Source organism: Pleurodeles waltl, chromosome 3_1 (assembly GCF_031143425.1).
Source record: "Pleurodeles waltl isolate 20211129_DDA chromosome 3_1, aPleWal1.hap1.20221129, whole genome shotgun sequence".
Classification (NCBI taxonomy): domain Eukaryota; kingdom Metazoa; phylum Chordata; class Amphibia; order Caudata; family Salamandridae; genus Pleurodeles; species Pleurodeles waltl.
In genome coordinates this window covers 1,878,964,841-1,878,988,563 of record NC_090440.1, presented here as the reverse complement: position 1 = coordinate 1,878,988,563, position 23,723 = coordinate 1,878,964,841, and the positions used below count along the sequence as shown (strand labels likewise).

The 23,723-nt window shown below is 43.1% G+C and overlaps 1 protein-coding gene across 3 annotated transcripts in view; it reads left to right on the top strand.

Annotated features, from left to right (window-relative positions):
• FASTKD2 (FAST kinase domains 2) overlaps positions 1 to 23,723 on the top strand; it is a 211,076-nt gene that overhangs the window by 37,983 nt on the left and 149,370 nt on the right. For all 3 annotated transcript variants that reach the window (XM_069225975.1, XM_069225974.1, XM_069225973.1), the window contains one exon: positions 11,936 to 12,059. In XM_069225975.1, the coding sequence (XP_069082076.1) occupies positions 11,936 to 12,059 (124 nt within the window). The remainder of the gene's footprint in view (positions 1 to 11,935; positions 12,060 to 23,723) is intronic.

Here is a 23,723-nt window from a genome sequence, read left to right as displayed (position 1 = left end):
GAGTTGAGATAATGCAAATTTCAGTGTAATGATCAAGGTACACATAAAGTAAAACTTCCTTGCACCGCTTGTTGGATTAAGTTGTCTGCGGTCAGAAATATAAGTGTTTTATTCCTTGGAGTATTGGTTGAGTTCTGAGAGAGATGCAGCAGTTCCATATGCCAGACACCATTCTTTCTGTGCTTGTATTCAGCAGGGCTCCAGAAAGTGATAACATTTTCGAAAAAAGCAATACACCAAACACTTCCACATATGTTGTTTTGTTTGTTTATTTATGCTTTTTGGTAAACAAACTTTTTTGAGTTTTGGCCTCCTCTGAGTATTGGTTCTAGGCTCAATAAGTTGTTCAGATTGCTGTTTTCTCCTGACTATATTGTGATTGTGACATGTTAGCTTGAGTGTTCCCTGTCATTGGATAAGTTGGTATTCATTGATTAAGGATGAAGAGGCTACTTTACTCTTGTTCTTAATCTGCCAGCTGCAGCATTGTGTTGTGTTCTTGTCAATGCACATGGCCAACAAGCTGGTCTTTAAAAAAAAAGGAAAAGTGATATAAATATGGTTCAAGAAATGTCTTTGCCTGATTAAGCAAAACAGATAGTCAGAACGCTGACTTAATTTGAGAATTGTAAGACCTTACCACATGACAGTCTAAATGGGAATCCAGAAAATGTGTCCTTCCACAAACACATGATGGGATTCATTTCTCAATATGGGAGACGGGGTTAACTTACTAACCCGGTTAGTAGTCTAGAAGAAATGCGAAAACTGTGTTTGTGTAATTTGTGTTAAGAGAGATAAATATATGGTGGCCCAGGGAAGGTGGAAGAGGGAAAGCATATTTCCAAAACGCTGCGTTAGAAATGTTGACCAGAACAAGGCCCATATAAACAGCAGTTTGTATGCACTTTTTAGCACTGAGTCTGTTTTGGGCTTTGCAGTTAAAGACATTTGCATGAACCTAGGTGAGGGTAGAGATTTAACCTCTATTCTTGTAAACCTCAGTGCTGCTTTTGATGCAGTGTCTCATTCAGTTTTATTTGTCACCTAATGTCCACAGGCATTCATGGCATGGTTTTCTTCTTCCATGACAGGGAAGACTCAAAAGGTCTTTCTTAATCCGTATTGTACTTTCCTCTAAACCATCTACTGTGTTGACTCAGTGCTCACCTTTGAACACGAGGCTTGTTTATAAGATTCCTAGTAAGTTTCTCCCCTTTCTCCCTACAAATTCTCATCATACCATACCCTGTTTGGTTTATTACTATTTCTCATGCCTTCAGCCCTCTGCACCCTTTATATCTAGACTCCAGTGTATCCAGAAAGGTGCAGCTAGATTGGTACTTGGGCTCTTGGCCTAAAGTGCTGTTCCCACATAACTCCTCACAATAAATATTTTCATTGGCTGCCTCTTCATAAACTCCTCTTCAAATAGTTGTGTCTGTGCCACAAGGCTGTCCAGTCATGTTCCAGTCTTTCTATAGAGGCGTTTTACTCCCTATAGTCTGGAGTTTACCATTACATCTATGTATACCCCTTTCCTTTGAGTACCAAGATTCAAACAATCACACTGCGGTTTTCAGTTGTTGCTGTTCAGGTTGGAATGGGCTTCCTTTCTTGCTGCACAGCCAGCAAATGATAACTTTTTTCTGACACTCCTAAAACTTCACATTCTTTTCCATTTAAACCCTGTCTGCTGTGTTGACCATTTGCTATTCATTTTTGTATCTCTGCGCCAGGATGCTGTTACTTTACAGTTTTTACATTCATTTGTTCATTCATTCAGTAGACTAAGAACATGACTGTAGTATGGAATATGTTATTTGGGAATAGTTGTGTGGTTTTAATCAGTGAGTGTGATATGAATGCATAAGAGCACAAGTGAGATTTCTGTAGCAAAATGTTGTTATGGTTATTTTTATACTGACTGGAGATAGAAAATATATTCTTTGTGTAAGAAAACAATCCATTATTAAATTGAAAAGCAGTACAATAATTGTGTTCACAAGATGCATGTAAGGGATGCTGATTTATATATAGTGGTGGTAGTCGTCCCATTCAAGTAAAATGGTTAGGTAGGCTTAAGTACGGAAATAGCAAAGAAGCAGCATATGCAGTCGATACTTTGGAAAGGTATTCAGGACCAGGGATTCTTAGCACCTTCTTTACCCCATTATGCATAGCTAATGTATGGGGAAAATTATATTCCTCCTTGAAGTTCCTAAAGTCTATCAAACTAAAATCTGGAACCTTTTTTTAATTCATTATTTTAACTGTATATAACAAACCTTATTTTATTGCTGTCCCCAGCTATTCATCACATAGTACCCCTCAACCACTTTAGCTGCATCTGGACTCTGTAGTTGTGTAAGAATAGAGGTTCATAGCTTACAACACAAATTTTCTGATGATTCTAGGCATTGCATTTATAGCCTATACCCCAGCAAACCATGGCATAATTTCTTGCAGTAGGGTTATTTTCTTTGATTTTAGACCTGGTACTGTGGATTGACCTCAAGGCGGCGAGATGTTCAAACATTGCAGAGCTCATGAAATTCACTGGAAAGTTTTATCTGCATATCTTTCTACACAAAAAAATCAATCCTGGTGAGCAGGTGGTCATTAATAGGGATAAAACTAAACTTTTATTTCAAATGGAAAAATGTTCTTCATTGCACTGAAAAAATATTGAATTACGTCACATGACACTGTTACACCTTGGTATTGTGATCAGAATTTACATAGTACACTGTTACCAGTCTGTCATCCTTGCACTAACACTCAGATAGAAGATGCTTGGTTTAGTAAGCAGCAAATAAAAATATTTGTAACATTTTCCTAAAAACAGAGAAGTACACAGTAAAGTCAAGTTCAAGTGAAAATTTGTTCAACCGAGTTGCTGCAGTGTACGAAAAGGCTTGTCACCTTCCTTTGGGCTTCCTTGTTCACGGAATAGGTAAGAGAACCTGAAAAATAAAGCACTGAGCCTTTAGTTGGTTTGTATCCTAAATGTCTCCTGTTGATAAGCAGGTCTATGGAAATAGATGGCATGGTGGAATATGCACAGAGTTTTAAAATTAACTCTTTCTGCGATAAGTAGCAGAGCAGACAACCAAGCTATTGAAATACATGTTCTGTTTTGCATAGACCAAATAATAGAGGTTCTAATGTAGTCTGATTCTGGGCAGTGCAGGCCAAGAAATATGCCACAGTTTGAGCCTCAACGAGAGGACCATCTGATTCTCCAAGCCCTTGTCTGTGAAATTAAGAAAAGACAATATTTCCCTTAGTATTTTGATTAAAAGGTTGAGCTAAAACTCAGTGTATCCAACCTCTCATGACAGCAGGCTGTGGCCATAACGATCAAGGGGGGCAAAATAACAATATTTCAATTTTATTCAAGTTAAATTTTACAATATTGATGTCCATTCTGTCTGCCACAGCTGTAAGACAAGACTGAGAAGTGCTACCACTTGTTAAATTGGTCATGTTCAGGCTCACCAGCAGCTGACAATAATTTGCATTGTGAGATGGCGGCACTTCTAAATTAAAGTCTTTCACTGAGATGCTCTCCCCAATCCTGAGTGTTGTGGTCTGTTTTGTGATACCTCCTTCTTGGAGCTAGTAGGATGGAAAGTGGTGCTGGGGTATGGGCCAGGTTATTCCCTACCTAGTGGGTCTGCTGTTGTGGCTGTTTCTAATGTGGTGATCCGGGCAGATCTCTGAAGCATAGCTTATATGTCCCTAGGAGCTTCTGGAATAGGTGATATGGGACTGGTGCAAAACGGCTGCCACCAAGGAGGCCTTGCAGTGACTATTGAGAATGAGAGACTCCGCTATATGAGCAGTGCTGCTGGTAAACGTATATCTGCCCAGACTTAGTGCTAAGTGACAGTCCTCATTTTCTGGGTCACCTGCTGAAAGCACAACTGATCCTTAAGAGGTGGAAGGCTGTAGCAGCCGTAGAGCAGGCAGAAGGGGCTCCAATTACAGAGGAGGATAGCAGCAGGTAGGCAGCAATGATGAGAGACCCAAATGCAGGTGAACATTTGGAACGTGGTGACTCCAGTGACACATGATTAAGTTTTGCATGAGGAAGAAAATTGAATGGTGCCTCTCCCTGCTCAGTGACCTTACGACTAAGGATCTGGCCTTGTGCATGAGTTTGGGGATCAGTGGATCTTCTCTTTTTCGGTCGTCGTCTTAGGAATCAGTAAGGCCAAAAGCTTTACCTCTCAAAGCTGTAGTGAAAAAGGTGAGCTTATGTTGCGTAGGATTTTGTCTCCGTTGCCTGTTTGTGGACTTGCCAATGCTGCTGCCAAATGCTAGGGTCAATATGAGCAGGAAGTGGATTCAAAACCTATGATTTTTAAAATGGTTTTAAGCCATGCCTCAACCAGCAATAGCTGAAAAGCATTTTTTATCTCTTCTTCCTCAGTTGCAAACAGACACTGATGCTGTCTGGGGGAACAAAACTGTATTGGAATTTAATGAAAGCTTTAAACAATAAGACCCCCCCCCCCCGAATGATTTGTGTGTTGACATGACATTGGAGATGTATGGACAATATTTCGCAGCAGCTAGAGCTTTATTGCAGTTGGAAAGATGGCTAGTATATAGTCAAAATGTTGATAAGGTTGACCTGTTGGAAGAGTAAAACATTGAAGCTTATATGTTCTGGCACTGAAATTACCTATTTTGAATAGAAGTAAAAGAGTGTGCCTGATTGTTGGTTTAAAAATTGTATTGTAATTGCATTTATATCACTGTCTCCAGTGAGACACTGAAGCACTTTATGGTGGGTAGTATGCTACTCTGTATCCCAAAGTTATGGTTAATCTAGTTCTCAATTGTTGTTGTAGATTTGTTGGTTATTGGGTAAGTCTTTTGTGCTCAGGAAACTGAAGAATGTCTTAAATTTTGAAATGGTGATGTATTCAGTTAAAAGGATATAGCAGTAACTATTAGTGATTTAGTTTAAGCGGAAATGAAGGGCGATGGAGTAGTGTGAAGAAGATTACATTTCGTGAGATAACAAGGACTGGTTAAACAGAATGAAAGATTGTGGTTTATGCTAGAGGGATAAATGGAAAGGTTAAATAGGTTTTGGTGTTGCAGAAGCAATTATTCCAAAGGTAATTTTATGCTTTGTCAGGTGGAGTCTGGTTATTCTACTGACATTAGTAGAGAGTAAGGCAGCAGGCATGGGCAAAGATAGGGTTAACTCAGGGAAACGGAGGCATGCAGTTGATGGTGTGTAAGGAGAGTATCATTCTAATCAGAAAGTAAAGGAGAGGATAACCTCTTAATTATGAATCACCTAATTTTCATGCAGGCTATATACAATGTTGAGATCAGATGCAATCTGAGAAATTATGCAGAGCAGAAAGAAGGACTGAGTGTTGATTATCGGTGGGCAGGTGATATAAGTTATTCTTTCCTAGGTTTCTGCACCTCACAACCCCCCAATGGCAACAACTCTACCCAGTCTCTTACACAAAGATGACATTAAACACCACTGAAATTGCCAGACTTCGTCGGGGACGGACTGAGGTCTGGATGGTACATTGTTAGGCCAAGATTTTGAGGAGCACACAGTCAGTGGTTTTTGCATTGATCATACTTTGATGTGTTTGAGATGCATGCATGTTTTTAATGTCTCTAGAGGGATGCGGTTCTCCCTGATATTAGGTGTCGTTTGTAAAAGGCTTCTGCATGGTTAGCACTTCCTTGACCTTCAAAAAGTCCTAAAGGCTATACGAAATGAGAATGTGTGGATTTTGTTTGTAGGATCACATTGGAATAACCATATCTTAACCATCCTTCTGAACTCTTTGACTCTCAGTGGTTTTGATGTTATATGTAGGTGATTTCAAAGTTTTGCCACCAATGGTTGTCTTCCTATAAATAGTAGGGAGTATTAAGCATAGTGCCAGCCTGGAACAGAAATTCCTGGGTTGGGAATATTTTGTGATTTTTTTATTTTTTTTTGTGCTTGAATTAATTTGAAATGAATGAAAATGAATTATTAGCTCCATGAGTTATACGCTGTCATTTGAAAGAGGATCTTCTTGAGTTGGGAACCTGTTCAGAGCCTTCAGGATCTGAGAAATGTGGGTTTGCATATTTACATTTAGAAGTAGTCTTGCTGCTCACATTTGGATTCTCTGTAGCCTTCTGATATTTGTGAGTGAGACGCTGTGGTGTAGTCCATTAGTAAGTTTTGAGAGGATGAGTAATGTTGTTTGTACCTTCCGAAGAAACCCAAAATGTGTAGAGTGCATCTAAGTATTTCTAGTGTGTAGAAGGTAGGTAGATCAAAACATCCTGTCCACTTCAGTGTTAATGGAAAGTGTAAAGTAAGAGTCCCAGTTCATCTGGTCGGAAAGATACAGTGTTATAGTGTTTTTTTTTTTTTTTTTTAATCACTGCAGGTCAGAAGGTCAGTTTTTGAAATATTCAGTATGGCATGATGCTATGCCATTCATTCATCAAGGACTATGAGGCAAGTGTTAAGTGTTGACGTTCCTTAGGGCTTTCCAGTTTGAGAATTATCTGGGTGTATTTTTTTCGCAGGTGAGTTTTAAACTTTTGATAAGATTTAGTTATGGTTTTATGTATATGTTAAGTAGTAGAGGTGAGATGAGTCCTTGTGGAACTCCTGTTTTACGAGGCGAGGATCTGAAGAGAAAGGTGGAGTGTGAATCTGGTATGTTGATGGTGAGATCTCTTATGTCCGCTTCTTTCAGTCTAGGAAGTAATGTGTGTCATCTTGTACTATGTCCAAAGCTGCTGAAACATCTTTGTGTAGTAATGCAGAAACATCATTTTTGTCAACTGTTTTTTGAGGTTGTCCCAAATTGTGATTAAAGCAGATTTGGTGCCTCTCCCTGGGTGGGAGTATGAGTGGAGTTCATTTTCTTCTCTGAATTCTGAGATCTGGAGAAAGGCTTACCTTTCCATAGGAATGCTAAGGAAATGCAAATTGGAGATTTGTCTGTAGTTGCTGGGGTCCTGAGGTTCTAAGTTGCTTTTCTTTAAAAGTGGGTGTATGTATGCATTCTTTGATATCTCATGGATGGTTCCTATTTTTAAGGAGTTGTTCATAATACATCTGACTCGCTTTAGATGCCAATGTTGATTGAAAGATCTTAATGAAAACATGTGGAGGGCTGGGGTCTGAAGTGTAGATGACGGGGTTGCTAGCTTTCAAAAGATCTTCAAGTTTGGGGGTTGTAATTTCTTGGAATACTGACATACATAGAAAACGGGTTTCTTCTAAAATGTTTGTTTGCTGTATAGTTTGAGATGAGTATTTTCTCGTGGCTGTTGTAAGAATTCAGTGTGTCTGCTATGTTTATATAATGTGTTAGTAGTTTATTGCAGAAGTCTTGTAAAAGTGGGATGCTGGATTGCCAGCTCTCTGGATTGCCCAATTCCGGTAGAATTTTATGGAGTTCCTTGACACTTAGTCTTGCGGGTCCCTGGCCTTGTGCTGATCTAACTTGTCTCTTTGCAGCAGTGTTTTGATCTACAGATTCATTCTTAAAAATACTGACATATGGTAGTACAAACTTTTTTTTAAAGTTCACTTTGATGTTGTTTTCTAAGAGAATTGTCAAGATGTTTTCGCCTAATGCATCCTAGTGTTTTACGAGCCTTGTGATATTTTCAAATACAAGTTGATTGTTTTAAGTAGTTTAATACGCAAGTCTGCTAACTTTGGCCAAGGTAGCTGTCTATTGTAATGAGAAGTAATGTACTATTTTCTTTTTCCACAAATCCCAGTATAGTCTCTGTCTCTTATTTAGTGCTCACCACACTTATTACCAGTCTGTCCACATGGGGGCAGTGCAAGCTCACATTGGGACTTACCGATACGGCATGAAAATTAACCTCTTTTTAATTTTTCTAGATATTGACAGTCTTTTTAGCCAACCTGCCTATCTTTCTGTCAGTGTGTCGATCTGTAATTGTTTCTGGACTGTTTATGTTTCGTACTATGTCTTACATATTGCTTTTATTTCTCTTTCATGTTTGTATTCCCCATTTCCCAACCAACTTCTTCATCCTTTCACTGCTCTGTTGACCTTTTCTTCATCTTGTTGTCTGCCACTGGCTTCTTCCAGTTTTTTCCTCCCTCAAAGTCCTATTTCCTGTCTCTTTTTAATTACTTTTACGCTTCTGCCCTTTCTTTCATTATTCTTAAAATTGCTGGTATTGCTGTCTTTCTCTCCTTCTCCTTTCATTATCCTCTCCCACTCTTTCTGCTCTTTCTATAACGTAGTCTTTCCGCCTTCCTATTTGACACTGTTATTCCTTTTCATTCTTTTGCTGTATCTCACCCCGTCATTACCATGTCACGCCATTCATTTGTGGTCTCTTTTGCTTCATTTTCTATCCTTCTCCTCTGACTTTTCACCTCCTAACAGATGCTTTCCATCCTTAGCCAACACTTCATTTCACACCTTCCAAATTACGTAGCAGTGCCCATACTACCCGGTACCAGTTAGAGCAGATATTGATGAGTGGTCATCCCTGGGCCACGGTAGCGCCACCTACGTCTCAATGTTATGTGCAGTATAAACTTCATTAGAAGGCCCTTAGACGGCAATGACACACCCTTTGCTACTAGGTCGCAAGTGTAGCTTCATTAGGGTCCAGTTGGGTTTTAACCATGATTATATTTCTAAGTTAAGTTTTCCGTAGGAGCGGGGGTGGTCTTTATTAAAAGATATTTTGTACTACAGGTGGCTTTGGGCCAGTGCAGTTACAAGTTCTGTTTTCACCTGCAAGTGTTTACTTATTGAAAACGCACCCAGGCAACTGAAATGTTGTGATTAGTGTTTTTTGTTTCATGTGCAGACTGAGACCCACTAATTCACTAACCTCATGCATAAAAAGATGCTCCAGGGAAGAAATGCCTTTGAGGAGAATGTATCATCCCAAGCTTTGGGACGATAAATACATCAGTGGTCTAAACTAGAACTTTGTATGTGGATTTATACAGTGGCTCAATGGAACAGCTACCTCATCCATTAGCAGACTTGGATATCATTTTTTATGATTGTGATGCTCAACATGCATTTTGGCATAATAATATTCTCATTCCGTGCTCAACTGTCCCTGCCATAAATAAGTTAGCTCTTAGTTCTTTAGTTTAGAGCTCATCTTCACACCTATTGTTCCAAAATACAACATATACTTAAAGTGGGCTTTGGAACAGCCATTTGCTCATAATTGGATGACTTTGTTGTCTTAACTTAGCTGTCTCTACTTGATTCAATTTTGCTTTCCTCCTTATTTTTGTGTTTGTTCTGCCCGGGAGCATTTTGGTCTTTTGGTGTTCAAACTGGTTGACTTGTATTCTTCCATCGCTGACGTTGCTTTTATTCTGGGATCTACATTTTTCTTTTACTTCAAGCACTCCATTGGCGTGCATTTGTATTCTTGCTCACTCCCCGCGTGTTGCTTTTAAAAAAAATGTATCTATTGAAAGAGGGCTGACTGTGATTGTGGATGCAAATTTGTGCGCGGTAGGCACCTAGGTATGGCTTTCTATCATTTGAACAAATCCATTGAAAGATGACCGCCATGTGCGCACATCGACAGCAGCCATCTTTGAACTAGTTTTATTCATATATTACAAATGCATTCCTAAATAGCTGCTCTAGATGCACATGTATCATCAGTAGCCCCTTTGAATGGCATTGTGGAAACGATACGTCGGCATTAAAAAATGGACACATTCAAAACGTGTACATCAGTGACAACCATCTTTGAATTAATTTGTAATATTTTAATAAATACTAATTCAAGTTAGCTGCTGTGGATATTTTATGGGGTGGCTGTGTAATCTAGAAACCGCATTGGCTTGGTTAGGATTGTGACCTAGTGTAGTGGATTCTTTTAAGTTCTTATGGGACTCAGGAGTTTAGCCTAGCCTTCTGGCTTGCAGGCCTGTGCCCCTGTCACCTAGTGACTTTTAACCCGCTTAGCTTGCTCTGTCTTAGCCTATTGAATTATTTCTTTCAAAATGGCTGCTATGTTTATAGTTAGTGAAATGTTTTGATTTTATGTTATCAGTGCCACTGCAAAGGCGTCACTATCAGCATCAGACATGTGCTATACGTAGGTATTTACATCATGTCCCTTTCCCACTTAAGTGTGACAGGAACATAATGTACTTTTGTAGGGAATTGTTTATATGATTGCCACCCCTAGCATGCCTCCTTATCTATTGTTTGGGAACATACCTGCATCGGGCGTCCTACAAGATCTGTATAAATATATCTCACGCAGACAAGGTTATCAGAGGGATTCCTACCAGATGCTATCAACGCCATCTATTCTGCACGCTGCCTTGTTGCAAACCCAGCCTTCGTGTCACCACGGAGTCTGACCTAAATACCTAATTCAAAGGTAACAAGTGTTGGGGGAGGATCTTCTCATGCACATGGTACTGGCAGATTAGGTTTAACGCACCAAGCTCTCCTTAGGTTGGAGATTAGGTTCATCATGCCTGGGTATTAGGATTTATTTCACACCTGTTTTACATCCTATGTTATTGCAAGATGGTGGGGGTCTTTGTATTCATGACTCTTGTTTTCACAATTCTGTTTCTTGCATTGTTCATTATCCTAATCATTGCAGCCCAGGCAATTTACGGTAGATTGCAGTCTTGTTAATAAAACCTATTGAAAAGTTACTGAATCTCCTTCATTGCCTGTGTGTGACCGAGACATGTTCATATGATAAAAGGGTAATCTCCGTTTAACCATGACTCCCCTGAGATGTCGCACTCTTGAGTCTATGCCACAAATCACCTTTTTCTATTAGAGTTTTGGTGATGTACTGCTTGTGAGCCAAGAGGGTTGGACTGACAGTTGCGTCTTGTTGTAGGATTGGCTTAGTCGCCTACAAACAAAAGTGCTCTCATCCCTAAACCATCAATCTTGCCTAGAGCAAGATTCCAACTACGACATGGTGCCACCAACGATGGTGTTTAGGCACTAATTTACGGATACCCTAACTATCATTGTCTCACACACAACAGGTACCCTAAGTACCATTATACATAGATGTCCATGATCTTGGGGATGATCCTCCTCAGCTGAACACCTGAGCACCTATTTCGGCTGTAGGTTGTTCGAGCTCAAACTATTAAAAGGACTTTCTCCCCACTTGGTGTTCCATCTCTTCACCCATTACACAATATGGCTAACACCATAGACATTCCTACGAATGCCAGACCAGCATTAACACTACACTTAGTAGCGCATGGCTTAACAGAAGAGGATGGGGATGTTACATTCATTTTAGAAGCTAGTGAAGCTTAACAAACAGAAGCATTCTACTCTTGGGTCACCTTCCCTGCGGAAGACCCTAGATCATTTGCATTCCACACATACGGAATTGAAAATGTACAACGGTACCACGCATACCAGTATTTTGAAATCCCGTTACTTATTGAGAACACCAAAACTGGTTTTATGGCACCCAATCACATCTAATAAAACCCGTGAGATTAGGCCCCTTGCATATCGACAGCAGCCATCTTTGAACTAGATTTATTCATATATTACGAATGTATATGTAAATGGCTGCTCTGGATGCACATACATCATCAGTAGCCACCTTTTGAATGGCATTGTTGAAATGGGGTGGCTGTGCAACCTAGAAATCGCATTGACTTGATAAAGATGTGACCTAGTGTCACAAGTCCTGTTTTTATTCCCATTAAGTTTAATAAGCAGATATTATGATAACATTGTATTTGCAGCACAAAAAATAGTTTATAAGGTTGTATGTGAAGGAAATCAATATATATTATAATGTTACCTTTATTTAAAATATTGAGGCTGGAAACACTTTGTTTGTGGGAGGGAGGAAGGTTAAGAGAGACAAAAAACTAAAATGTAATCTTTTCTTCCAGAGCAAAGCTTTACAGTTGTTCGACCAGTTTTCCATCCCAAACTGTCAGCATATGTTCACCACTCTGGGTTCCTTGGGGTTCTGTTCTCTGCCACTATTGGACGCCTGCAGTAATAGAATAATTGGTAAGTTCCAGTTAAGTAAGTCTTTTATTCTTCCTATCAACCATTCTCTTGCAACACATTACAATTTTGGTTAAATCAAAGAAAATTAAATATTGTACTTTAATGGGTGCAAACTCAGTGTGAGAAATTGACATCTCCTCAGTGTTACTTTTGATGGTTCCATTCCATCTGTGGGTCAGTTAATATTTCATAGTGAAATATATTGTGCAAATACTATAAGGGCATACATGCAATTATATATGGGCTGCTTTCATATTTGTTAAAAAGAATGCTCCTTGAATTTCATCTGCATCTCTCCCAGTCAATCTTGAACATCTTAAACCTTTCTTAATTTGAGACCCTCTGTTTTACACCAGAGTCCTGACTAACGCCCCTTTGGTGGAGAAGTCACACAAAGAGTTTTTACCTAATGGCTCCAACTTTGCTTTTTCCCAGATAATTTCTTGGGCAGAGGGCGGACAGTCCGAAGTTTGGTCTCTAAAACACATCAACAGTCTCGATAGTTGTCCTCCATAACTTAGGTTTGATTGTCATATAAGCGGGGTTGCCCATCCTCATCATTCTGAACACTTCTACTGAATTCAGGCTTGTTGATAGTAAAACTCTGCTTCGCAACCTCATAGAAGAAATGGGCCTAACTGAACTAGTAGGCCAATCATTCTGTGCCTGCACTTTGCCTCTCGTGTTCCTGATTTCCTGAGTAATATCAAAGATTGGAGAGGTCTCCATCATTTAAATGGATTTCTGAATTTGCCTCTGCAGAATCTAAGAGTCTGTTAGAGGCACTTCTTTTGATGTCTTAGGCATAATATAAAATTCCATCTGTTCACAAATCCAAAATCACCTAGTCATTTTGCATATTAGTTCTCCTCTGTTATTAACTTTTGAGTTCTGTGCTACATAATAGCTGTAGGAGGAATTGCTTTATTGGCTGTTCAATAAAGCTGATTTCTAGCCACTCCCCTACATTACACTCACGTGCACACACCCCAGCCCCTGAATCCCCCCACCCCGTGTGGTGACACCTCACCACAGATGATGCTCTGTCTAGGAAGCTCAGATGGCCGCTCATCCCCCGAGCCAAGAAGTGCCTGGAGTAGCGTGCTGCTCGAATGGGACAACATGATTTAAGGAATACCTCACTCAGTACCTATCTTTCAGTGGCCTATGCTCATTACCTTTCATGCAGCTTGTCACCAGTATAAAAGGTAGAAGAGACACAATAGCAAATCTCAAGTATTCCAGTACTTGTTGGTACATATCATGACAAGCGAGTCAATGCATATGCGCATTAGTAATCAAGTGGCGGAGAGGTTCTGGAAGGTTTTAGGGCTAACTCTTGAATCCACATATTGTAAGCTTTTGCAGGCTTGATATTTGTGGTATATTTCTGTGTAAAAGAGCAGAAAAATTGTTTTGTAACGAACACTAAAGGTGTAATTACCAAAATGATTATTTTATATACAAGTAACAACACCTAGCAGATTGTGTCGCCTTTCCCCCAGAACTAGTTAATTGTTTATTTGTAAGTCTAGCTATATTTAAAGAAAGCAACCATTTCAAGTTTTTTTTTTTTTTTTTTTAGTCCTGGTCGCAAGAATGACCTGCAATCAGGAATATCAAAGTCTGACCCAGAGGTAATTGCACAACATAGGTAGGGACAAAATGTAACTGTAAGGAAATGCCTCCTTGGCATGGTTACCCCCTGACTTTTTGCCTTTGCTGATGCTATGTTTTGATTTGAGAGTGTGCTGAGGCCTGCTAACCAGGCCCCAGCACCAGTGTTCTTTCCCTAACCTGTACTTTTGTTTTACACAATTGGCACACCCTGGCATCCAGGTAAGTCCCTTGTAACTGGTACCCCTGGTACCAAGGGCCCTGATGCCCTAAGGGCTGCAGCATAGCTTATGCCACCCTGGGGACCCCTCACTCCGCACAGACACACTGCTTGCCAGCTTGTGTGTGCTGGTGAGGACAAAACAAGTAAGTCGACATGGCACTCCCCTCAGGGTGCCATGCCAACCTCACACTGCCTATGCAGTATAGATAAGTCACCCCTCTAGCAGGCCTTACAGCCCTAAGGCAGGGTGCACTATACCATAGGTGAGGGCACCAGTGCATGAGCACTGTGCCCCTACAGTGTCTAAGCAAAACCTTAGACATTGTAAGTGCAGGGTAGCCATAAGAGTATATGGTCTGGGAGTCTGTCAAACACGAACTCCACAACACCATAATGGCTACACTGAAAACTGGGAAGTTAGGTATCAAACTTCTCAGCACAATAAATGCACACTGATGCCAGTGTACATTTTATTGTGAAATACACCCCAGAGGGCACCTTAGAGGTGCCCCCTGAAACCTTAACCAACTACCTGTGTAGGCTGACTGGTTTTAGCAGCCTGCCACACTCGAGACATGTTGCTGGCCACATGGGGAGAGTGCCTTTGTCACTCTGTGGCTAGTAACAGAGCCTGCACTGGGTGTAGATGCTATCACCTTCCCCTTGCAGGAGCTGTAACACCTGGCGGTGAGCCTCAAAGGCTCACCCCCTTTGTTCCAGCGCCACAGGGCATTCCAGCTAGTGGAGTTGCCCGCCCCCTCCGGCCACGGCCCCACTTTTGGCAGCAAGGCCGGAGGACATAATGAGAAAAACAAGGAGGAGTCACTGGCCAGTCAGGACAGCCCCTAAGGCAACCTGAGCTGAAGTGACTCTGACTTTTAGGAATCCTCCATCTTGCAGATGGAGGATCCCCCCAATAGGGATAGTAATGTGACCCCCTCCCCTTGGGAGGAGGCACAAAGAGGGTGTAGCCACCCTCAGGGCTAGTAGCCATTGGCTACTGCCCTCCCAGACCTAAACACACCCCTAAATTCAGTATTTAGGGGCTCCCCAGAACCTAGGAAACTAGATTCCTGCAACTTACCGAAGAAGAGGACTGCTGAGCTGAAAAACCCCTGCAGAAGAAGAAAGAAGACACCAACTGCTTTGGCCCCAGTCCTACCGGCCTGTCTCCTGCCTTAAGAAGAAAACTGCTCCAGCGACGCTTTCCCTGGGACCAGCGACCTCTGAATCCTCAGAGGACTGCCCTGCTTCCAAGAGACCAAGAAACTCCAGAGAACAGCGGCTCTGTTCAACAAAGACTGCGACTTTGTATCCAGAGGAGCAGATTTAAAGACCCCTGCAATCCCCGCAAGAAGCGGGAGACTTGCAACACTGCACCCGGCGACCCCGACTCGACTGGTGGAGAACCAACACCTCAGGGAGGACCCTCCGGCGACTCCGAGACTGTGAGTAACCAAAGTTGTCCCCCCTGAGCCCCCACAGCGACGCCTGCAGAGGGAATCCCCAGGCTCCCCCTGACCGCAACTGCCTGACTCTAAAATCCCGACGGCTGGAAAAGACCCTGCACCCGCAGCCCCCAGCACCTGAAGGATCGGAACTCCTGTGCAGGAGTGACCCCCAGGAGGCCCTCTCCCTTGCCCAGGTGGTGGCTACCCCGAGGAGCCCCCCCCTTGCCTGCCTGCATCGCTGTAGAGACCCCTTGGTCTCCCATTGGAACCTATTGAAAACCCGACGCGTGTTTGCACACTGCACCCGGCCGCCCCAGTGCCGCTGAGGGTGTACTTTTTGTGTGAGCTTGTGTGTCCCCCGGTGCCCTACAAAACCCCCCTGGTCTGCCCTCCGAAGACGCGGGTACTTACCGGGGCACCCCCTTCTCTCCATTGAAGCCTATGCGTTTTGGGCACCACTTTGAACTCTGCACCTGACCGGCCCTGAGATGCTGGTGTGGTAATTTTGGGGTTGCTCTGAACCCCCAACGGTGGGCTACCTTGGTCCCCAATTTGAACCCCGTAGGTGGTTTACTTACCTGCAAGAACTAACATTACTTTACCTCCCCCAGGAACTGTGAAAATTGCACTGTGTCCACTTTTAAAACCGCTAAATGTGTTTTATGTAAAAAGTATATATGCTATTGTGATTATTCAAAGTTCCTAAAGTACTTACCTGCAATACCTTTCAAATGAGATATTACATGTAGAATTTGAACCTGTGGTTCTTAAAATAAACTAAGAAAAGATATTTTTCTATATAAAAACCTATTGGCCTGGAATTGTCTTTGAGTGTGTGTTCCTCATTTATTGCCTGTGTGTATGTATAACAAATGCTTAACACTACTCCTTTGATAAGCCTACTGCTCGACCACACTACCACAAAATAGAGCATTAGTATTATCTCTTTTTGCCACTATCTTACCTCTAAGGGGAACCCTTGGACTCTGTGCATACTATTCCTTACTTTGAAATAGTGCATACAGAGCCAACTTCCTACAGTAACCAATTCATTACCTGCATTCCCCAGGTCTCAGGCCATACCACTATTTTAAATTTAAACCTGGAAGTACGAGTGTTCTTGAACGTTAACTAAAATATCACTAACAGGAACAATATAAGAGATGAAAAGGAAAGAGTGATCTGACTTTCTGATGAGAAACACACCGAACTACCAGACTATCTGCCAAGAAAATATCAAATGAAAAAAGTGCAAGTCTGACATTTTAACTTAAACCAAAGATGTGGAGCAGTGTCAATGGAGCTTGTAAAAGAGTTCCAAACGTCGAAATTTGAGATGGAAAAACACTTCTCCAACATTTAGCTGTCTTAGGTTTACGAATCTCGAAATACAATCCTGACTTATTTGGAGGTTACAGCCATTTGTTATTCGAAGTCTAGAGTTTTAGAGCTCAGTAATGTCTACTACCTTACCCAAAGCAAAACATAGCATTTACAAGAAATAGAAACTTGTGCACTGTATACACAGTTAGTGAGATATGATCATCCACAAATGAGCTGCTGCCTAAAATACTGATTTTAAAAGAGCAAGAATGTGGACAGGTAGACCTACAATAATTGCATTTCTAATGGTAACTTCTTCACAATTCATCATCTTTGAATTGTCTAAAGCCTAATCCTAGCTCCAAGTTTTTTTTTCCTGCAGTAGCTGTTTTCTGCCATTCAGTGGGGGTGTAATGGCTTCCAATATGGATTTGATGGTATGCACCAGTTATGACGTTGCATTTCCATTAAGGTACTACACACACCAGTGAAATCATTTTTATACTTCAAAGAGAGGAGGATACAGAGATGCCTAGGAATGATTTTTCACTTTGTTTTGGAGGTGATTTATCACAAAAGTGTTCCTTTTTGTGAGAGGGGGTCTGAATAACTGGTTTGCCCAGATTATTTGTGTTTGGATCACACAGTTTTTTACTTTTTACTGTGAGGGAGCCTCATAAACTGGGATTCACCCACAGTGAACTCCTGGTAAAATGGGATTTGCATGTTTACCGCGTTACCGCTTTGCTAATATAAGGCTGCGGCGACGTTGCAAAGGTAGGAAGCGCAGGGCTGGTTACACATGAAAACTTGTGCACCTGTGTGGGTGCTGCACAGGGAAGACTACCGTTGTACGCAACTCAACACCTGTGCCCAGGTAGCCTGGCGCAGAAGGGACAATGCAGAGTGGGTGGTGACCTGGAGTAGGTCTTATGAGACATGGATGTACACATTAGGGATAGTCAGTCAGTGTGATTACTGTCTCTTCATTGTAGTGACACTCCTTTAAGTGTCAATGGGAAAGGATGGCCTTGGGCGCAACTTGCGTTTCCTCGGGTCCACAGACTCCAGAGTCGCACTATTGTACACTGTAACCTGTGTGAAAAGAAAAATGTACTAGGTTACAAAAGCATATCCGTACAGCTTATGGGTCATCCATGGATGTCATCCTTCCCTGACTCATCTCAAGATAAGGGTCAAGTATTGCTCTGTCTAGCTGCAGGAGCAGGGCCTTGCATCAGTCAGCCAGCTAGCATTATGTGCCAGGAACAGGGCCTGAGATGCCCTGGAAGGAATGTCCGGGAGGAGGGGCTGAGTCTCTCAGAGCACGTGGCGACTAACTCCTGGATGACGCCATTTTGTGCTATCCCAGAAGACTGTGCAGAAAGGTTGCGCTAGGGATGGAGAAGTGATTAGCCACATCTGGATAGGCCAGAGGTGCAGCCCTACTGGACACTTTCGCCCCCACTTAAAAGGTCTTGCACGGGGAGGGCTTACTCTCGGCTGTGTTTCTATGCAGGACACTGGGATTGAAGACGGGCTCATGGACAACTGGAAAGAAGAACCCCCTGATTGTTCACGGGGGCAACAACTCTGCCCCTAAATGACTTCCAAATCAACAAGGCCTATGCCAGGGCCAGGTAAGGTGGCCCCCTTACACCACCCGAGGATCAGTTGGGGAAAGACTGGGCCGGGATGCAAGGAGAGCGCACTGCCCAGAAGAAAGAAGGCACCCAAATGAAAGGATGGTGCAGGGAGTCAGCGGGACTGGCTCCCTAACAGTTGAGGGTCTTTGAGGTCAGGAGGCCTGAAGAAATTGCTTCTGGTGGCAAGGACTCGCTCCCAGGAGTTAAATGACACCAGAATCGTCCCAAACGGCTCCCTGGGGCCCGAGTTATGGCTGCACCCCCACCTCAGTGGTGAAGGGGCCCAAACCCCATCCAGGCTCCCCGTGCGGCCAAAGCAAGCCAGGGAGCATCTTTGCACTCCCTGTGAATGTGGAAGGTGGTCCCCGGACTCCACCCGGGGACCTCGTAAAGAGCAGAGGCCGGGGAACACTGTTGCGCCACCTGGAAAGATGACTGCATGCTGTGGGCAGGGCCAGCGTCTGAAGTACAGCCTGGGAGTGCTGTTGTGCTCCATGTGAAGATCCTGGCAAATGAGGGGGCCAGGACCCATTCCTGGACCCCCAGAGTAGCGAGAAGGTTGGGGGGGAGTGCTGCTGCACTCCCCCGGGAGGCCCGCCTACTCCTGTTGCTAGTGCCCGTGTCTGGTGGGAGCGGGGGAGGGTGGGACTGCTGCACACGTCTGCCACACAGGAGCGGGCCGACTGACCTGAGGCTGCCAGCTTCCATGGCAACATGGAGCACTGTGCGTCTGGGGAGCTGGCGAAGGCAGCCGTGGTTGGGTTCCTACAAGCAGTCCTACAAATGAAGTGTCATCACATGGGGTGTCCGGGTGGGACCGGACACCCCAAGAGAAAGAAGAATGCAGCAGGAGACTTAATGCGAAAAATAAAGATAACAACGAAACAGCTTTCCCCGGCTCAGCAGGAGAACCACTATGTAAATATGTGCACTCCCTCGAGGAGCACCCCATAGTGCCCTGCGGGGCCTGGGCTATGTTTTAACCCCAAAGCTGCTCTTGTTGAGCTTGTCGTGGCCCCAGGAATATGGGGATCGCCATCAACATGACACAAATGGATGGTGTGGGGCTGCAGAAGCAGCACAGCCTCACCAGCAAACCCCCAACCGGGGAGTTGCCCAATATCCCCACCCTAATGTGGGTGGGACTTGACAGTGATAACGCCCCAGGGGTTCCAACCTGTTTTTAACCAAGTCCCAGCTGGAACTTTTGTTTCAGTATGGAGAACTCTGCCCTCTATGGGCGAAAAGTATGGCTACAGTCACTGTGGCTTGAATTATGATAACAGGATTGTTATAATGGTGAACACCCTCTAGGGTGAAAGGCTGTAATTACAGGTGTTTTTACAGTAATGAAGTACCTTAGGGACTATAGCGAAAATGGTAGCATATTATGGTAAAAGTGTTTTAAAATGTAAGGGATGAAAGATTGTATTACATCATTATTAACAACCAATTGATGTCCTTTAGGGACTGTGTCAACGGTGCATCATTTTTATGTTGAGCAATTCAATATAGATTATAATGATTCTTGGCCAACACCTTTTAGTGGTGTGAGTAGACTGCTCAGAGCATTCTGAGAGTAAACCTAGCAACGCCAACCACTCCAGCCTGCTTAGACATGTTCCTTGTTGATGCTTATGTGAGTAATGAGTCTGACAGCCATCAGTGATCATAGTAGATGTACTTTATAGCCGGTATCAGGTGCTCTCACTCCCAAGTTAGAGTCAAATGTTGCATTAGACTACAAGTGAATATTCTGCCATGTAGGTTGTTGGTTTATATTTCCCCTTTGGAGATACAAGAATGATTACACAATGTCATCCGAAAGTAATTACATCATCTTTGTGTATTTTTGTAAATTGTTGTGTAGTATTGAGTAGTGTGTGTAATAAATGTACTTTTACATTATCAAAAGACAAAGCACAGACTGGGCAAACATTTATTGAGTGTTATTCTTGTGTGCTTGTGAATGGTGATTACTAGTCCACACCACCTCCCTTGACTAAACTTTGGACTACCCTGCAACACTACCCTATGAGAGTCAAACACTACAGTGGGGTGTTTGGTTCCCAGTGGAGTTTGAGTGTGGACCCATTCTCAGGGCCTTCTTTTCATAAGGCCATTTGTGGCATTTTCCAGTCTAATGCTGTTAAGTGCTTTGCTAGGCGCACTGGTGTAAGAATATGTGCCAACTTAGGTGCCTTCAACATCACTGGTGAAACAAACTCCCTTTTCCTTGTATTATTAAAGATAAAATTCTGCAAATGTCTATCTGTTTTGAACCCTTGTTTGTTCCAGATTCAGAGGCTCAGTCATTTCTAGAAATAGTTGAACAGAGAGGTGACATTACGTGATTGATATTATTTCCAAAATGTTGATGTCTTGGATGTAACTCACGCAGCCAAGTCTAATTTCAGGACTTGGGCATCTCACTTTGTTCTCCTCCCCCAAAACCTTCTCTTATAACAAATATAATTGCTCCAGTGCACCATTGCCTCTCTCAATCCCCCTCTCTTCTTCCTTTGCCACCAATATTTCTTTTAAGATGACTTAAATGAGACGCACCAACAATTTGCTCGGATATTCCCTAGCACCCTTTTATTTCCGTTGTTTTCTAGTCTCTTGTGTCACTTAATAAAACATTCTCATTCTGACACCCACAGCGGAAATAATCCCTATGCTCAATAAAGCAAACCCCTGCTGTACACTGTCTAAACCTTAAAGCCTTTACATCATCAAGCTGCTTGCCCTTCTATTTTGTCTAATATCACTCATGAATCACTCTCTTAGCCCTGAAATTTAACTTCAGTGCTTTAAAGCAGCAACAGTATTTCCTTTACTAAAAAATGCATCTACTGCAGACCCTTCAAACGCAACTGCTTCCTGTCCTATTTGATAACTTCCTTTCTTTTCTAAAGTCTTGCAACACCTTGTACATAGTATACTCACTGTATACTTCATCTTGAATAGCCAAACTAATCTCTTTCAATCTGGTGGCTGCCTTTGGCATGTAACCGATTTATCATCATGTCCACTCAAAGCAATCAATTGTTGTCTGTACTAATATTGTATATTTCCTAATACCCCTTGACATCTAAACACATAGATAACTCATACCAGTAATCCACTGATTCTCCTTTGATTTCTTTGATGAATCTATGTCAATCTGATGGTGCTAACTCTCCCCATCAACCCCCTTGCCGGTTACTTACGCAGGGTTAGGTCTTGGGACCTATCCTTTTCTCCCTGTACAGCACATCTCTAGAACACATAATATTTTGATTTGGTTTCTCCTTTTAAGTGTATGCTGAAGATATGCAGCTTCTTTTTCTTTCCTTCCTTTACTGCCACCTCCAATCTTCAATCCAAAATATAAGCTCAAGTAACAGGTATTTACCAGCCTGCCATTATCGTTCAAAAAGACACCTAAACATAGAATTTGGCGTTTTCTGCTTTATGGGGGGTGGGGTGGGGTGGGGTGGCGCAGCACCCTTACTGAATTCCACATCTTCCAACAATTCCGTGTGTGTGTGTGTGTGTATGTATATATGTATATATGTATATATATATATATATATATACATATATATGTTCGATGGCATGTGTAGCTGCAGATACACATGCTGTGCATTATCCTGCTATCTAGTGTTGGGCTCGGAGTGTTACAAGTTGTTTTTCTTCGAAGAAGTCTTTTCGAGTCACGAGATCGAAGGACTCCTCCCTTTCGGCTCCATTGCACATGGGCGTCGACTCCATCTTAGATTGTTTTCTTTCCGCCATCGGGTTCGGACATGTTCCTCTTCGCTCCGTATTTCGGTTCGGAAAAGTTAGTTAACTATCGGAAAATTTGACGGTATTGTTTGTGCTCGGTACCGGGTTTGTGCTAGCACATCAACACCGAAGAAAGAAGCGCTCCGGCGGCCCTTCGGGGCTTCCACTCCTCGGCGGGGCCTGGTCGGCCCGACCGCGTCCATCTTCAAACCTCATGGACCGGACCCCCTTCCGCTTCTGCCCCAACTGCCACGCAAAGTATCCTTATACAGACCAACACTTGGTCTGTAATCTGTGTTTGTCTCCTGAACACACAGAGGATACTTGCAAGGCTTGCCAGGCATTTCGATCCAAGAAAACACTGCGGGATCGAAGAGCTAGAAGGCTCCAGATGACACCGACCGGGCACATCGACGTCGAAGAAAAGGAGAGGTTCTCCATTCGAGATTCGGACGAGTCTGAGAGTGAGCAGCCGAAGACGCAACAAACCGTGAGTAAACAAGCCCCGGGGGAATACTCACGCCAAAATAATGAAGGCCAAGGGGACGCCACCGCCAACAGGCCATGGCTTAACCCAAAAACACGGTGACCAAACATCGGCACCGAAAAAGGCCTCGCAGCAGCTGAAGATATCTGACTCTGGTCGAGATAACGGCTCCGGCCAGACTCGGCACCGAGAGTTCAGCACCCCGAAAGCCAAAAAGGTTTCCTCGGAGCCGAAAAAGACTGCCGAAAAGATTTCAGTGCTGAAACATGCAGCCTCTGAGCCGAAACACAGCTCCTATACAGAGGAACAAGGCCTTTCCACACAATTACAAGGCCACAGATTTGAACAAGAACTGGGCATGGGAGAGCCAGACCATACCCAGAGGAGGCTCCATATACAAAGAGACACGGGGAAAATCAGAACTCTTCCTCCAATAAAGATGAAGCGGAAGCTCGCATTCCAAGAGGCGGAAATGCAGCCAAAAGCGAAAGTGGCTAAAGAAAAAACACCACCACAGTTTTTGCCACAACAATCGCCAGCGCACTCGCCACATCTGTCCCCAGTAGCAACACCCCCAATGATGCAGTCACCAACGCACACAGGGATGGCCAAGATGACCCGGATGCATGGGATTTGTATGATGCACCGGTCTCAGACAATAGTCCTGATTGCTACCCGGTAAGGCCATCACCACCTGAGGACAGTACTGCTTACATGCAGGTGGTTTCCAGGGCAGCTACATTTCATAACGTAACATTGCATGCAGAGCCCATAGAAGATGACTTCTTGTTCAATACCCGGTCATCTACGCACAGCCAATACCAAAGTTTGCCAATGCTGCCAGGCATGTTAAAACACACCAAACAGGTGTTTCAGGACCCAGTCAAAGGCAAAGCCATCACACCTAGGGTGGAGAAGAAATATAAAACTCCCCCTACTGACCCTGTATACATCACACAATAGTTAACTCCTGATTCAGTGGTAGAAGGAGCAGCCCGGAAAAGGACAAACTCACAAACTTCTGGAGACGCACCACCGCCCGACAAGGAAAGTCGGAAATTCGATGCAGCAGGCAAAAGGGTGGCAGCACAAGCAGCCAATCAATGGCGAATTGCCAATTCTCAAGCTCTACTGGCAAGATGCGAC